This window comes from Arctopsyche grandis, chromosome 4 (genome assembly GCF_051622035.1).
Source record: "Arctopsyche grandis isolate Sample6627 chromosome 4, ASM5162203v2, whole genome shotgun sequence".
Lineage (NCBI taxonomy): Eukaryota > Metazoa > Arthropoda > Insecta > Trichoptera > Hydropsychidae > Arctopsyche > Arctopsyche grandis.
Window position 1 is genome coordinate 23,615,070 of NC_135358.1, and position 16,951 is coordinate 23,632,020.

The following is a 16,951-nucleotide window of genomic DNA, read 5'->3' on the forward strand; positions in this document are numbered from 1 at the left end:
TCACTCCTGGTTTGTAACTTTGCTCAATTTTCCAGAGGCTCTCAACATTGCGTGGTTTGTCAGTTCGTCGATAGACATCTCATCAGTACCTACATACATATATGTATGTAGGTACTGATGAGATGTCTATACATATGTACATACGTCGATTGACATTGGACAAATTTCAATCCAAGTCAAATTTTCCTAGCGTTTTATATATTAGTTTTTGACAACCGAAGTCATGATATATTTAAATTTTTTTGAATACAGATAATATATTTTTTATGTTTATTGAACAGAAAATAAAATGTTGTTAGCCTTTGAGGAAAAGAAAGTGCACCTACTTTCAGCAAATCATTAAATTTATTGTGGATTTCTATATTTTGTTTTTGTTTCTTAGGAGATGGTCAAATATGTATGTATGTATGTAGAATTCTGTCAATATCTCACAGTTAGTTGTTAATCAAAAATTCCCTTCACACATATCAAATTATATTGAGACACTATTTTAGATACTTAAAACTAACAATACATAGTTATTAATTCAGAAAATCATTAGTATGTTTACTTAGACTGGTATCAAATTGATCTATAAATATAAAACGTGTGTCTGTTTGGTGTTGAGTGGTATTTTATTTTTTCTTTTATAAGTAGTATTTTTTTATTTTACAATTTTTCCCATGGCTGGCCATTGTGCGTTGATGACGCATCATCAGCGGCCATTGTCTGCATCGTCCACCACCTCTCGTCTCTTACATTTCAACAAATTTATAAATCCTTTGTTTATTTTGAACCTCAGATTAAGTGAGGTCGTTACTGACGGTTCGCGCCGACTCTCCACTAGTATAGAGAATTTTCACGTTTTTTTTTGCGTTAAAAATTTTGAATTTATCTACACTAATTCGTACGATCTTATCTAAATATTATACACATCGACAAAGTAATTTTCGTTTTATTTGTTTTTTACGGCGCTAGAAAATGGCAATATTTCACGAACGTCGTGCGATTAATTTTCGACCGCTTAATTTATGCCGCGTTATAATAGATTTAAATCTTCCTTTGATTAATTAAAGTTATTATATCGAAATGTTTGTTTTTTTTTTGTGAAATGCTATTTATTATCATTATTCATGCATTGAAAATCACACGGATATATTAATTATAATTTTTGCGAGTGCAGTACATATGTATGTACATACATACACACATGTTTGATTTTGTCTACATAATTCGATATTCATTATAGTCTGATTCATATTCATGTCGATATTTTCATGTAAAAAAATCATCATTTATTGTATGCAGTCAACCCTCCTAAAACCCTCCTGAATCAGTCTAGGAAATAGAAAGAGGAAATTAAAATATGAATGAAAATGTAGTAGGGCGATATGTTTCGTATCAAGTTTTCTTACAATTTCATTATTTTTCTTTTTCCTTCATGCTTTTTCCGTTGTTTATAGAAAAGCTAACTGTACTTTTATAGTTTTGAAGTCCGATAAACATATACGTACATACATTTCGTAAATTGACAAAGTTGAAACTAAAAATTATGTATATGAATGGAAAGTATGAAATTAAAAATGAGACCATTGGTATGTAGTTGAATTGCATAGATTGTTCACTTGTACTTCAATTAAAAGCTGAAAAATACAGAAAATTTACAATTTTTTTTTGCTTTTGAATTTTATTTAGCTTTTTTCACCATTCATTTTATTTTTAGTATGATTAACTTTTACAAAATTAAGGCAAAGGTTGCACAATTAAACACAGTTTCAAAATTTCAAACAAATTCGTCAAAGTCATTTAATCTGATATACAGATCCTAATTCTGATAATTATAAAGCTGCACTGACCTATAATAATCTCATCCCTAATTCATCGAGTCATCATATATGTCACCACAAACAACCAATCGACTTGCGCCTCGAGCGGATCACTGACACTAATACGATTCTCCTGCATAAATGACCAATATAAAACTTGAAAGAGATTTTCAGTCCAAATTTTATACCAATTTGGCAATAAAAATGAATCCAACTTGATTCAACACTCACGCATTATTTCTGCACACAGCGAGGAGATGATACTCGTACCTATACATAATTGTCCGTCCGATCAGTCTTCTCCACACACGAGCAGGTGTGTTGCAGTCCGACCCGTGGGGGAGGGGGAGGGGGAGGTATCCGTTCGGCGACGATCGTCTCTTTCCGCCTCCACTCGGCTCGGCTTGTCGGCGTCCGGTCGTGTGCCGGCAACTCAGTCGAGTCGTGCACTTCGTATCGAACGGTCGCGCAGCGTAATATTACGCCAGTTCGGTTGTTACTCACTTCGAGCGAAGTGTGACGCCGAGACATGACGTGTGTTTTCGAATAGTGTGATTTTTTTTTTTGGTTTGGTCCTCTCGAAATTTTTCTATATCGTTTCGTGTGTATGGAGTCAGGCAGGATTTGCCAGTAGAATTAGGTGTATAGTGAGTTAAGGCCCGGTCGAGGTGTTCCGGTGTAGGCCGGAAGTTGAGGCCACGACGGCGGCGGACCAGCCGGCCAATAATATGGTGCTGCTGGAGCTGATGGCCGACACCTTCTACGCAGACTGTCCTGGATACACAGACCTGGACCTCAGCCCTCATTTCAACACAGGTACACTGTGCAAAGTCTCTTTGAGAAGTTCCCTAAGAATACCGAAGATTTTCCGTACAGAGTTACTACATGCTTTTGGAAGTTTTCCTCTTATTTTTCTGCTTTAGATTTCTAGGCTCAAAAATTTTGTTATTTTGATATTTGTCTCTTCTTCTTCAACAACTCGAGGTAGTGTCGGGTATTTATTTTGCATAATAAGAACCTCGAATTTGATTTATAAATTTAATATGTATTCTTTTGTTTTATTTTTTCAAACAAAATAAAATCCAAAGTGTAAATTCATTTTTGGCTAAAATTTTTTGTTTGCCGTATTTTTGATGCGTTTGAAACTTTGATACAATTTATATTAATAGCTTTTTAATCAATCGTACACTGATAGCAGAACGCATTCGTACACGCATTTTTAATGGTTGCGCTTCTTTTCGAACAGTCGCTTTTATTCAAAACTTACAAATTCGCTTAAATTTTTATTTATCATTTGTTTAGCTTATTAATTTTTAATCAAGTTCCTTGGTTAATAACAACTTAACTTAATACTTGTGGGTTAATTATAAACATGCTCTTAATAGTTATGTCATAATTGATCAAAAGTTACCTCCATACTTTTTGTTACATACATACAATTTTTTGTAACATCAAAGCAGTACATACATAAAGTATGTATACGTTGATATAAAGTGCATTCGAGCATTCGAGAGGCTTAATTTATTTATGCGCGATAGCATCGTCGGAACAGGTGCTGGTCGAACTTTCAAACTGCAAAATATACACATACATTAATCGCACTTTTATATTTTATTTCTTCAAACAAAACACATGCAATTAACGCAGTGCATGTCCATACATATATAAAACGCACGAAATTGTGTCTTCTTACACACCGGATGGACCGTTTAGATTTAACTGCAATTCCGTGACCGTATGAAATGCGGGCACCTACTATATTAATCTTTACGGGAATATTGTATGTCTGTATGTTTCACTTTCAATTTTTGTCTCTTTGTCTCTAAAGTAACGTGTCTATGTATATATTCCTGATGATTTTTTTCCGTTTCGTTGTGAGGCTTCTCAGGATAAGCATTCTGAAGTCGTAGCTGTTGATGGCCGGTCAGCGTCCGCCGGAAGTGTCGAGCTGAGCCACTTCCGGTGTACGAAAAGCTCCGGTCACGATCATTCAAGTATCCGTTTTCACTTTCGCACTTTTTGCGCTATCCCAACACATAGTTTGGGAATTTTTGATTTTGTAAAAAATCGTTTTTTTTGCTCGTGACGAAAGGTCCTCAAAGTGTGTGTCGCAGGTGTGTGTTTTAGGTGTCCCCTGCTTTGTATGCTGTCACGCATGCATCGTTCATTCATACTTTCCAAATTAGGATACCGGATGTTGATGACGTATGTATTTGTTTTTTGCATCCCTTCGAAACTTATCAGGTTTATAAATCAAGCATTCTTTTGATGCGTTTGAAAATTTAATGAAAGCTTGTAATCCTGTGCAAGGGTTTAATATTAGTAAATAATTTATTTAAAAAGTCATTGTTTTAATTCTGTTATTATATTCTATCAATGAAAGTTATTAAATTTAAAATTCTAAATCGCAGTTTTATGAAAAAAGTTTTTTTAAATAAATGCAATATGTTTAATTTCAATACTTCTATGGATTTTTTTATAAATATTCAATTTTAAAGATTTTCCACTCAATTTATACATAATTTATATTTATATGATTAACTATTATCTCTAGTAATATACACACTTATCTATTCGAATCGACAATTTTATGATATATCTACATATGCATACGTAGCAGTTAATTTATTTCGAATCCAGAATTTTCTATTATCCTGCAAATACTGTTCAAAGAAATCGACTATTAAAACTACATATATAAAACGATTTCTGTTAACACATCAAAATCATGCTAATATTTGAATTATATATTTATTTTGTATTATTTAATTGAAAATCCCGTGTTTGGAAATTGTCTCTGATGTACATATATTAACTTTACAATCATACAAAGGAATATAATTGATTAACGATTTAAGTCTGCATTTTAAATGGATACGCATAAATCATACAAATGACACGTTAAAGATTTATTCTAGACGCCACACTTTACGATAAAACTTCTCAGGTAAGATTCTAATAAGATTACAGTACGAATAAATTAAAATTCAACGATACATGGATAGTATATACCACACAAGCATTACATTTACGTGACGTACCAACTTACAGAATATGTAGGAATTAATTGCAGTGTCGTTAATATTAATTATATGAGCGTAGGTATAGTCGAGTTAAAACACGTATACACGTACAAACGTCTAACACATATTACCTTTTGAATACGAGTGTGTATCTTGTATGAGTGCAGGTATCTCGGTTGGAAGGCAGTAAGCAGGTGCAGGTGCCACCTGCCGTTCAGTTCGAAGCCGTCGCCACATTCAAATTCGCGGGGAAAATGTACCTATTATATTTATATTCCTACGTGTTCATTTTAAGCCGCAACCTATTCGAGAAATGTTCCAATCGGATTACGTAAAAAAATACATTATCGAAATCCGTCCGTTTGCATCCTGTTAAATGGTCGATATTGTAATTTTTTTTTTGCAACTATACTTATGTAGATGGTATTTTTTACTATTATTTCGGTACATATTTGCAGAATATTTTGATAGTGTTTCTTCTGCGTCAATCGTTGATTGATTAATCACAGTTGAAATATTGCCTCTGTGTAAAAATCGCCTGAAATTTTCCTAGAAACTTAATTATTAGGAGGATTTTCTCGATGTTTCAGCTTACAATTTGTTCCTGTGAGGATATCAAAGAGCAGGTATTTGCATGTTCTCATTGAGCTGCTTTCTCTAACAATAAAATGTAAAGAAATTCAAACGTTAGAGCCTCAAAAATTAACTTACGTTACGAAAAGCGCAGTCGAAAGAGTATCGCCTTGGGAAGTGGCATCAGGAAATGGACCTTATTTAAAAATAAAAATGTCATATTTTATACCCAGTAAAACAAATCTCTATACATTTTACATTAATTGTATATAATATCATAGAAATTCGTTTATTAATACAAATGTTATTGACTCCTTAACATATATCTATGTACTGACATTTGGCCCACCACATAGTACTTACATACATATAAAATTTATATTGAATTTATTAATTTATTTTTCGATTTATATTTTGTTATACCGATTTCTTATTTATTTTTAGATTTTTTTTAATTCCAGCTAAACTTCTTAGGTTTCATGAATTCTGTAAAACTTAAATTCTTGCGAAAATGGTAAATATAAAACATAGATATTTTTCACATCCTTTGTATACGTGGTTTATTAAGAAATTTGTTCCCAACTAAAATTTTTCCTGTCTCATAATTTTAAATAATTTTTCGCCACTAACATTTTTATTCGTTAAACGTGACACGCGAGGGTTCTTAATCTCTCGACGAGCCATTTCAGATCTCTTGTGCGTGCATAAATAATTCGTTAATATAATATACTCGAGTTTAATATGGCAACATCCGTTTCTGACGATTTCCCCATAAAACGACTTCATTAGCGAACGTAATCAAAATGTTAACGTTCGAATGGAGAAGAATCTATCGAGTCGAGGTGCTATGCGACATGTGGTGCTACTTTCGGGACGATATTATAAGGGGGTGTCCTTACGAAGGGATCGCTCGTGCTCATTTGGCATATGGTAGACGTATGCTCTCACAATTTTTTTTATTTTTCAATATATCTACACCAACCACTCAAGGAGTGAAACGCAAGGAGCTCGTATGTCAGTTAATGCTATGCTATGGTAATCGAAAAAAATCACCCAGGGTAAATATAAGATGCCAGGTGAAAAGCTGAAATTGATCTTGGCTTAGGTTGTGCGTTCGTTGGAAAGTAATTGAATTCGGAATTTTTTAGTATTATAAACGTTTGTATATATATGTATATATCTAATATATAATTTCGAAAGAGAATTTTTATGTAAGTATTGTTGGTTGGGAATTTCGTAAACAAGTCAAAATTTATATGACGAAGAGTCATTTTTTTTTCGATTCAAATAAATTTAATAAAAAAACAAATGAATATTTACTATTAGATTCGCCATGTTTACGCTGTTTATATTACAAATACTGAGCGAAGCCGGGTAAAACAACTAGTATAATATATACATAACTAGTGTTCATGATGAACTTAATTGCAATTTTTGAACTTTGATCAATGCCAAATACAGTACCCAAGTCTACCAAATATTTACAAACAACTTAAATATACGCATTTACCAGAAACGTTTTACATACATATATACATATTTTTTGTTTCAGATTGTATTGATTTTTGGTAATAATTTAAAAGACAATATGTTTTTCGAACGAAATTTTGTCCTTTCATTCATTGCTATTTATCCTATTATATCTACTATTAGGAATATCTAATCATTTGGAAAACAGGCACTTGTAGTTTCATGTTGCATTCGATTGTCACATAAACCATATTTTTTGTACATTTTTGTATAACAACTGTCGTAAATGCTTTCTTATTTTTTTGTTATTTATAAAATCGCGTATGTTCTTTAGTATGAGCCGTTATATTTGAAAGTGGCGGAAGTCCAATTTTCAGTTCCAAAAACAATATTTCCGTTTGACTTAATTTACAAATTGTTATCACTTATTTTAATTCGATATGTCCAGAATCTCAGAAAAAAAGAATAAACGTATTACAGGCCACCAGTATTTTAAAATATTTTTTACTAACCTCCTTTTTCAACTCAAAACATTATATTTTGAAAAATATTTCTCGAAATGAAGAAAAGTGTGGCTTTAATCCTCGTTTGATAAAACTTTTAGCAACGTATAATTAAAATATAATTTAAGTATCCGCCGCTTGATAGCTTAAATTAGAATTCATATTAGATATTGTAACGTTTGTTGCAGAACTAGAGAATATTCTCATTGGAAAATTTCACAACAGGATATGTGTATTTTCACAATATTTCCTGTCATTCGACTATTTATTGCTCGCACACCACTGCTAAATACATTATACGTTCAAAGCGAATCACATTCGAACGAGCGGCAAACACGAGTAGAAGAGAGCTTTTTATAACAATAATAATAAATAATAAATACTTAACATGCGTAATTTCTAAGAACACATGCTGTGCCCACTTAAACGGGTCTAACCATAATCAGAAATGCAAACACACGATACCGAAACGCAAACAGCCCGTGGACATGTATATACGTGTGTCAATTTGAAACGAATTAAAAAAAAAGTAAAAAACGAAAAACAAGCGTGTCAGATGAAGCGCGAAGGTGTTGAAGTCGAGAGCGCGGGCGGGGCGTGGGGTGGCCGCGCCCACTGGGCGGATCTTGCCGACCAATCAAAAAGCCGCTCGTATCTTCACTCAACTCTGAACTCCACGCTTCATCGCCTATCACCAATTTATTCCTTTTTTTTTATTCCTTTTTCTATCACATCACTCGACGCGTAAATGTGCATTGTCTGAATTTTGTGCATTTGGTTTATGTGTCGCTTATCGGGCATGAATATTCAACGTCTGTCTGCTTTTGTTTTATCGGTTTGCTTTATCGCTTCTCTCCGTTTGTATTTTTTCGTTTTCATTGTGTGTGCTTTCGATATTTATTTTATTACACCAATTAATCATGCGCACTCGCCTATCAAAATTGCTTAAAAGCGACGAGTGTGCTAAACAGAACAAGACTCAAGAAATGATATATATCTATATATATATATATTATTTTTATACATAATTATTACATAAATCGAAACCCGGTCTCCGTGACGAGACAGAATGTTAAATTACAGAAAACGCAAATATCGGAAGGCAAAGATTGAAAATCGAGTCTACGTGACGAGACAGAATGTTAAATTACAGAAAACGCAAATATCGGAAGGCAAAGATCGAAAATCGAAAGATCTTAAGTCGAAAGATAAAAAAATGGTGCATGGTAAACGGTATATACTCACGTACATACTCACTTAATTTGCGCGAGCAGGATACAATAGAAACAAGAGGAACAGGCTTTTCCTCCCGTATTAATGTGCGCGCGCAGAATACGGGAGGAAAAGCATGTTCCTCTTGTTCCTGTTGTACCCTGCTCGCGTAAATTAAGTGAGTATGTACCGTTTACCATGCACCCTTTTTTTGATCTTTCGACTTAAGATCTTCCGATTTTCGATCTTTGCCTTCCGATATTTGTGTTTAATTCATGTTTAATTTAATTAATGTTTAATTTAATATTCCGATAATGACAGGAAGGAGCGGGTCGACCCAGCCTCGCTTCCGAGCCTAGAGGGTCCGCCCTGTCGAGAATTCCGACTTTTACCAAAACCTGAGATATAACACAATAACTCAAGATTTTGCGAGAGAAATGGGGAGGGAAAGCCAATTGTGCAGGAATCTATCCAATTAAAATCATAAATATTGGCAATTTCTGATAAGAAACAACCGAGCTGGTCACAAACCAAGGTCTAGACAGCAGCAACCAGTGTGACTCGAACTCACAACCACGCTGACCATAGCAAGGCATGCTAACCACTAACTAGTCCATGATATGGTTATACTCGTCTGTGAATTTTGACGAGCGATCGATTATTGTCCGGATTTCAGTATCGACTGATTATCCTAATACTTAATGCCAACCGAATGATGTTCTAATTGAAATTATTGATGTTTACCTGCATATGTAGTTTATAGTAGAAGTTGGGGTAATTGAATTGAATCGATGCATAAAATTTATCGTTTTTAAAACATTGCGAAATCTTACACGCACCATTGTGTCTATTGTGCAAACTTGATAGACTTGATAGATTGTGGCCGGCATTAAGTGCATAAAATGTCATTCTATCGTTCGTATGTATCTGATTCAACATTCGTAATATAGAAAATCTGTCCTTTTACAGGTCTCAAAGTTTAATTTCACATTTTTGATAATGTATAAAACTCTTATTGGTTATTTTCGGGACATTTCGTAAGTAAAATCAGATCAGTTTTTCTTTAAGCTTTTCAAGCATACTATACATATCAACTCGTATTCTAATATTCAACCAATAGAACTCCAACAAATTAAAGTGGAATTCGATAAACAACACTTAATTATCTTTTCTCAGGAATAAAGCAAAAAATTCAAATTGAAATTTATGTAGGTATGGAAAGCAGGATTAGTCGATAATGGCTTTTGACTGTTTGAACTACCGATTGCTATCGACACTTCATAAATTGTTTGTCGTGTATTGGTATTTATCTATAGGTATTGATAATTTATTTAATAACTGTTTTGGTAATTTCTGATTTAATCGCTGCTAGTAGTTTCCTTCATCTACCCACTCATAATTTGACTTCTGAATTGATATTTTCGAAATAATGTTTCGACATAAGATATGTTTCGTTTCGTACTTAAATGCAATTGACTTATCATTTAGTATGAAAAATTCAAATTTATAATAGCATGGCAAATTAGTTTTACTCAATAAATAATTTTGTATGAAAAAATTGAACAATTTCAATAGTTCGGTATCATCGTGAAAATTCGAGCACAGATTTCCCGTAACGATGTCTAACGTTTTCCAGCGAAACTTTCATTGGCATCACTGTTAATGAGTTTTAACGCTTTTTTGACTAATCAAGTTTGAAGAACACAAAGGGAGGAAACGACTTAAAGCCGAATCGCCTGTGGAGATTCGCTCCAAAGGCGTTTTCATTGTGTGTCCACAAAGAGTCTTACGGAGTTTTTCCGCATTCGACAGAAACCAATAGCGAAATTCGTGATTGGTCACGACCGGACTACTATTCGCTATTAATCTTCCATGGAGTGCAATTGGCGTTTAAAACGGTCATTTTCACGATACGGATAATATAATTGAACCTGCCAACAGTTTTACGTCCGTTGACGTGTTAATTTTCTTGGAAAACCTCTCAGATCTCCCGACACATCCTGTTACGGCCGACGAGAGCCGATTATACTCCAGTCGTATTATTTTATAGTTGCTAACTAACTGACTTAGTTACACTTTTCTCGGAAAGCACTAGCACGTTACTTTGTTTACTTCATTGAAATATACATACGAAAGAGCACCCTTGTTTATAAAAAAAAATACAAATAGATTCTCTTTCACTAAAATATTACATATGACATCGACGAGTTATTGTATTTTACAATTAGATTCAACTTTGCCTTGTAAATGCAACAATTGAGTTTTTCTAAAAAAAAATACTGCACAATTTACGTTTCATGTTTAAAATTAGACTAAATGTTAATTGAGTTATCTAAATTTTTATAAGGGGCTAAATTGCATTGAAACTGTGTGGGGGAATGATGTACATATATAATTTTATAGTTTGAACTGATAAATTTATTTTTTTTTACCCAAAAAGTTTTTAAACGTACAAATGCTAGATAGTTAAATAATAAACTACATTTATGTTTAATAAGAAATTTGTATTTTTAGAAGATTTATTATTTAGGACAGTCGTAAATGGAGTTAAAATTTTTCAATTAGGCGTCATTTCAGCTTTTACCTGGGGGGGGGGGGGTCAACATTGACCAGGAAGGAATGGCTTTCTAGGGGGGGTGTATTATATATATTTAAAAAAATGAGTGAATATGAATTTTAATTTTAAGTTTTACAAATATCTTTCAAAATAGAAAATATATTTGGGAGTAAAATACATTTTTTTTCTGGGAATAATCGTGTTCTAAAGAATTTCAATATTATATTATTCCCGTTAAAATCTAGGGGGGCGGCTTCCCACTCCAAATGACGCCCCTGATTTCAAATATCTGTTTGCATTATTTTTATTAATGACCAAGTTTAAGTAATTTCATGTCTTCAATTCTTCAAAAAAATATAGATAATATGGATTATTTATACGTAGTCTACTTTTATACTATACCTACTATACATATAGATATTGACAGGTCACTCCAAAACCTAATTTTTAACTTAAAATTGACAGCTAATTTGATACAATAATTATAATCACGTAGGTATGTACATACTATGGATGTACATACATATGTATGATCTAAAGTGGCTTTTATTTTAATCGTGGATTTATTTTCAGGTGGTTATACGTCGAGCGGTCAGCCGGGTGGAGGTGGCGGAGGCGGAGGTGGAGGCGTGGGCGGAGGCCCCGGTGCGGGCACTCCGCCCCCCGGCTTCATTCAGGGCTACGGATCGGGGCCTGGAGCGGGCGCTCCTGCCACGGCCCCCGGAGCTTACCTCTCCCCCGAGCAGCACGAATACCACGCGCACCCCCATGCGCACCCTCTCGACCATCACCAACCCCCACCTCATCACCACCAGCCCCATCATCAGCACCATCATCAGCCTGCTCCCTACGCGGACAGTTCGCCAGAGTTCTACGCTGCGTCGCCCCAAGTGCTCGAGCACAAATATCAACCCCAACACTACGTCAAGCCATACCCCAGATGTAAGTATTAAATATACCCATGTTTTACGTTATTTATCTATTGTAAATTCAGGTATGATCATCGATGCTATCTTTGGAAATATGAATTTTACTGTATTAGCTTAGTTAGAACGGTGAATTCATGACTGAAAGCTAAGCGTACTGGTGCTTATCTATCGTGGAAATACTTATTTTTTAATTGGATCTATTTAGTTTTGCTCAATAGAATCAGTGTTTTTGTTTTTTTTTCGACGTTGGTCAGCATTCAAAGGGTTTAACGGGAGTTTGTATATTGTGTACAAAAATGTATTTGGGTACATGTTTGTAATATCTTTAATATACAAGGCATATTGTGGCCATTCATAGTTTTTTAGCTATTAAAACATATTTAAAATATCAAAAAATCGATTTTTACTATATATTATTTTTATTATTATTAATGTTTATCTCGTAAAATAAGTATTTCACTATGTAAAAAACTTTCGGATATGTGTTTTGTTTATATACAAACTCGACGACAAAATACACTGAAAAAGTTGAACGAGATATTGCATGTTCATGAAACGAGGTAGATCCTAAATATACATATATTTTTACACAGGCCCGTCCCAAGGGGATCGGCCACCCGCGTTCAGAGTTATCTTAGCCCTCTCCCTCATGCATTTCCAAACGAAATTTTTTCCTATATCAGTTTATTGAAATAATAGTTTTGAAATAATAATTTTCCTATATCAGTTTATTGAAATAATAATTTTCCTATATCAGTTTATTGAAATAGCGAAATGATAATCGAACATTAAATACGTTTAATACCGAGACGCGCACCACAGGCGAAATTTAAAAATTTGTTATAAAAATAAATTAACTAAAAATATTTCAACAAATAACAATTATAATTTGCACCCTCCGTCAATCTATCATTTTATGAATAGGCGAAAGTATATCATTTAAATATTATTAAGTGTTATATAAAACGTTATTTTATTACAAGGCTATTATATTGAAAATGAAGATTTAGCACACACTACAATTACATAGATGTACCTACACATGTATGTATGTTTGTATAAAAGCACTGAACTATAAATAGTTACTCTATGGATTTCATACATTGTATGTACGTGAATATAATCAAACTGTCCGCTTTTCATATTACATTCATACATATTATAGCAATGTATTATATTTATTTAATATAAATTAATTGCGAAATTCTTCCAATATTTATTGGAAAATATTATACAGAATTATATTTTGACAAGGAATACGCAATAATAGCATTAATGTATTATTCAATTTATTGGTAAATTATTTAGTTGTATATAGTTACAAATGTTGAAATTTATTTGAATGTACGTATTTTTTTCTCGAAATTGTTTTAAATAACAATAAAGTTCGTTTTTTTGTTAAGGGATAATAAAGTGACATCTATGCAATAAATTTATTAACCATTAAATATCATATTCTTAAACCACTTGTTTTTTTCGTTTATACAATAATACATTATTTTATTGCAAAACTATAAACATTTATATATGTATATTTGGATTTATGCATCTTTTATTTAATTTAAAAAATTAAATAAGTTGCAACTATACATAATTGATTTAATGGTGGCAAATCTATCTTACTTATAAGATTTTCAAAGATTTTCAATTATAATACAAAATGTGAATTCAAAATTTTATTCATACCGTTGAAATATGATTCGGTGAGTGCACATACGCACACTTTACATTACGGCAATCCACTGAATATTCAACGCATCAAACCGTCTGCATTTATTACGTCGCCTTTTGTATGCAAAATACACCATAGAGTAGATATTTCTACGTGCTTGAACAGACTATGCATTGAAATTAATAAAATTTTATCATTATTTGCAGCACGGTATCATGACACGTATAGTAACGAAGGTGGATACCCATCACCATACGATACCTTTCAAGGTGGTCCCGGAGGTGGAGGCGGCCCTGGTGCTGGACCCGATGGCAGTATTTGGGGTCCGCCTGCAGATCTTCAGCACGCTGGATTCCTCACCCCCGATAAGATGGCCGGGGGATACCCACCAGCTGGACCATGCTTTACAGGTACTATTATTGGCTTTGAAGTTAATGTTGCATTTCATGATTTGTTATCGATACTAATTTATGTGTTTTCTTTTGATAGGTTCAGGACCAATTCAGTTATGGCAATTTTTACTAGAACTACTTACGGATAAGTCATGTCAAGGGTTCATTTCATGGACGGGGGATGGTTGGGAATTTAAACTCACCGATCCTGATGAGGTAATTTATAAATTAATTATATTTATTGTTGAATTTGATTATCATTGGAATTGGTTTTTAAATTAAATTTATTTTATAGGTTGCTCGCCGGTGGGGTATTCGCAAAAACAAGCCTAAAATGAATTACGAGAAATTGTCGCGTGGTTTACGATACTATTATGACAAGAATATTATTCACAAAACTGCAGGAAAACGATATGTGTATCGATTTGTATGTGATCTTCAAAACCTATTAGGGTATGTGTTTATCTACATATGTATTTGTATTTATTAATGGTATGTGCGTTAAATTTTATTGTTTTATTTATTGATTTGTTTGTTTTATAGGTATTCTCCAGAAGAACTTCACGCAATGGTGGATCTCAAACTGGAAAAGAAAGACGACGATTGAATTGTTCAGACGAGGTCGTGTACCAAATTTGATAAATGTGCAAATGCTTTTTAGAAATTTTATAAAAAAGATAATCAACTACAACAACAACAAATAATCTATGAATATTTGTCATGCAAGAGAAGTTTCGCTGTGTTGGCCTGAAGTATAATAATTTAATCATAATAATAACCTATCAACGTGACAATCCAGTATTTTTTTAATATTTAGTATTCTTCGTAAATTACTTGTGACATTACATATGTATTGACAATTTTTTTCATTATTTCACGTATAAACTAAAGTCTCGCACATACTAGATAAAAAGCACAGTGTGACCACTACATCTTGATCGAGTATGCTGCTGTGATATTTTTTCTTTTGACATATCATTTCATATATGTATAATGTTATATAATATATAAAGTATGTTCTTGAAATTGCTGTTACTATAAACTACTGTTTTGATTGTTTCAATTCGCTCAGTGCCTTTTGTTGACACTTACTTTTTTTAAACAAGTTAATGCCACTTATGAACATTGTGTGATTGATTTTTTTCTTGTAAATTACATATAATGTAGAACTTTAATGTTGTGCAATCTTAGGAAAATTTATACAAATTAATAATTTATTTGCTATGCACATAAATCTTTTCCATTATTTTACGATATTTCTCAATTTTTATCATGATAAAAATTGAATTTTATCCCAAAATAATTCGTACATGTTGATATAAAAACAACACAATTTCGTAAATATTTAATGATTTTCAGTATTATAATTTGTTTGTTATAAATTGATTGAATGGCAATTTGTATCGCACTAGTATAACTAATCATACTCAAATAATCGAGGCCAACACCAGTAAGATTATAATTACGAAGTGAAGAGAACGTGGTGAATTCTGTCTATTTTGTAAATATGAGATATTCATATTATTATTATTATTATTATTATTATTATTATAATTAATTGAAGTGCGTTTTAAGTTAACACTACTTAAAATAAATAAATAGACAAAAAAGGATATTTGAGTGAGTGAGAGACGTTTGCAAGTTTTAGCGAATGTGTAAAAAAATATAACGTGAAAAAGAGAGACAATGATAAAATCTTTGCAATTGATTCTTGAAACGAATCTTCTACTACATATACATAAATATACATTTTTACTTTCTAAGGTGCACATTTTTAAAGGAAGTCATTTTTACAAAAAATTGATTTGATTGATTGTAAAATAGGGTTATAAATATTTAAAGTTAAAATACTATGAGAAATCGTCAAATTCTTACATTGTTGTATTTATAAATATACATTTCCATACAGTTTTTTATTTGAAATTGTTATGCTTTGGAGTTGTTTAGAAAAAAGCTTTAATTGTACTTTTTGTTTCCAAAGCGATTAAATGGTTAATATCTTCTCTGTTTTGTTCACATGTTGTGATATTCTTGTTAGTGAATTTATTGTGTATTTCTAATGAATTTTCAGAATTTTATTTCAATGAATTTCGACCTTTATTTTCTAGTGTTCATTAAACAAAAGATTTACTTCATGAAGTTTGTTGGCCAAAGTAAAAAAAGAATGTATAGACAAAATATAGATATTTTATTTTTATAATTTTCAACCAAAATGAATCTTTGCAATGATTTAATTTAAAAATTCAAATATAAATAATAATCCCTTCTCCTCACAATGAATATGAGATAGTAAGACATTGTATGCAGTTTACAAAAAAAGAAATGTAAAACTGTCTCACGAAAGTGATTGATCTCGTTTTAAGGGATTCTGTTTTATTTTTACGAACGATAATAATTTTTTCTAGGTAATAATGTGATTAATTTTATTTTTAGGGTTAAATATTGCTTCATATGTATACATAATTCTACTACTTGGTTTTTTTTACTTTTACAAACTGTGGTTATTTTTACGTTGTGAATTGTGAAAAAAGCCTGCACACGTTTCCATTGTATTGGGCTTTCCCGTAAAAGAATTGTTAAATTTTTTCATTATAAAAATAGTTCTTATTGTTTCCTTTGATTTCATACATATTGACATTATGTATTGATAAATATGATGTTAAAATAATTGAAGAAATATATATTTATGATTTTTATAATTTTTTCATTTGTTCAAAATCCTCCACATTGTTTAATCATATGATAACAATCAAATTTCTAACTCGGAGAAATCCAAATAAAATATGATCATCACCGAATATTCACAAGCAAAAGT

The 16,951-nt window shown here is 32.2% G+C and overlaps 1 protein-coding gene across 1 annotated transcript in view; it reads left to right on the top strand.

Annotated features, from left to right (window-relative positions):
• Positions 1 to 15,456, top strand: part of LOC143910916 (protein C-ets-1-like) — a 131,031-nt gene extending 115,575 nt beyond the window's left edge. The window contains exons 7-11 of the mRNA XM_077429547.1: positions 11,717 to 12,085; positions 13,951 to 14,154; positions 14,234 to 14,352; positions 14,432 to 14,589; positions 14,680 to 15,456. Of these exons, the coding sequence (XP_077285673.1) occupies positions 11,717 to 12,085; positions 13,951 to 14,154; positions 14,234 to 14,352; positions 14,432 to 14,589; positions 14,680 to 14,743 (914 nt within the window). The 3' untranslated portion in view covers positions 14,744 to 15,456. The remainder of the gene's footprint in view (positions 1 to 11,716; positions 12,086 to 13,950; positions 14,155 to 14,233; positions 14,353 to 14,431; positions 14,590 to 14,679) is intronic.
• The last annotated feature ends 1,495 nt before the right edge of the window (positions 15,457 to 16,951 follow it).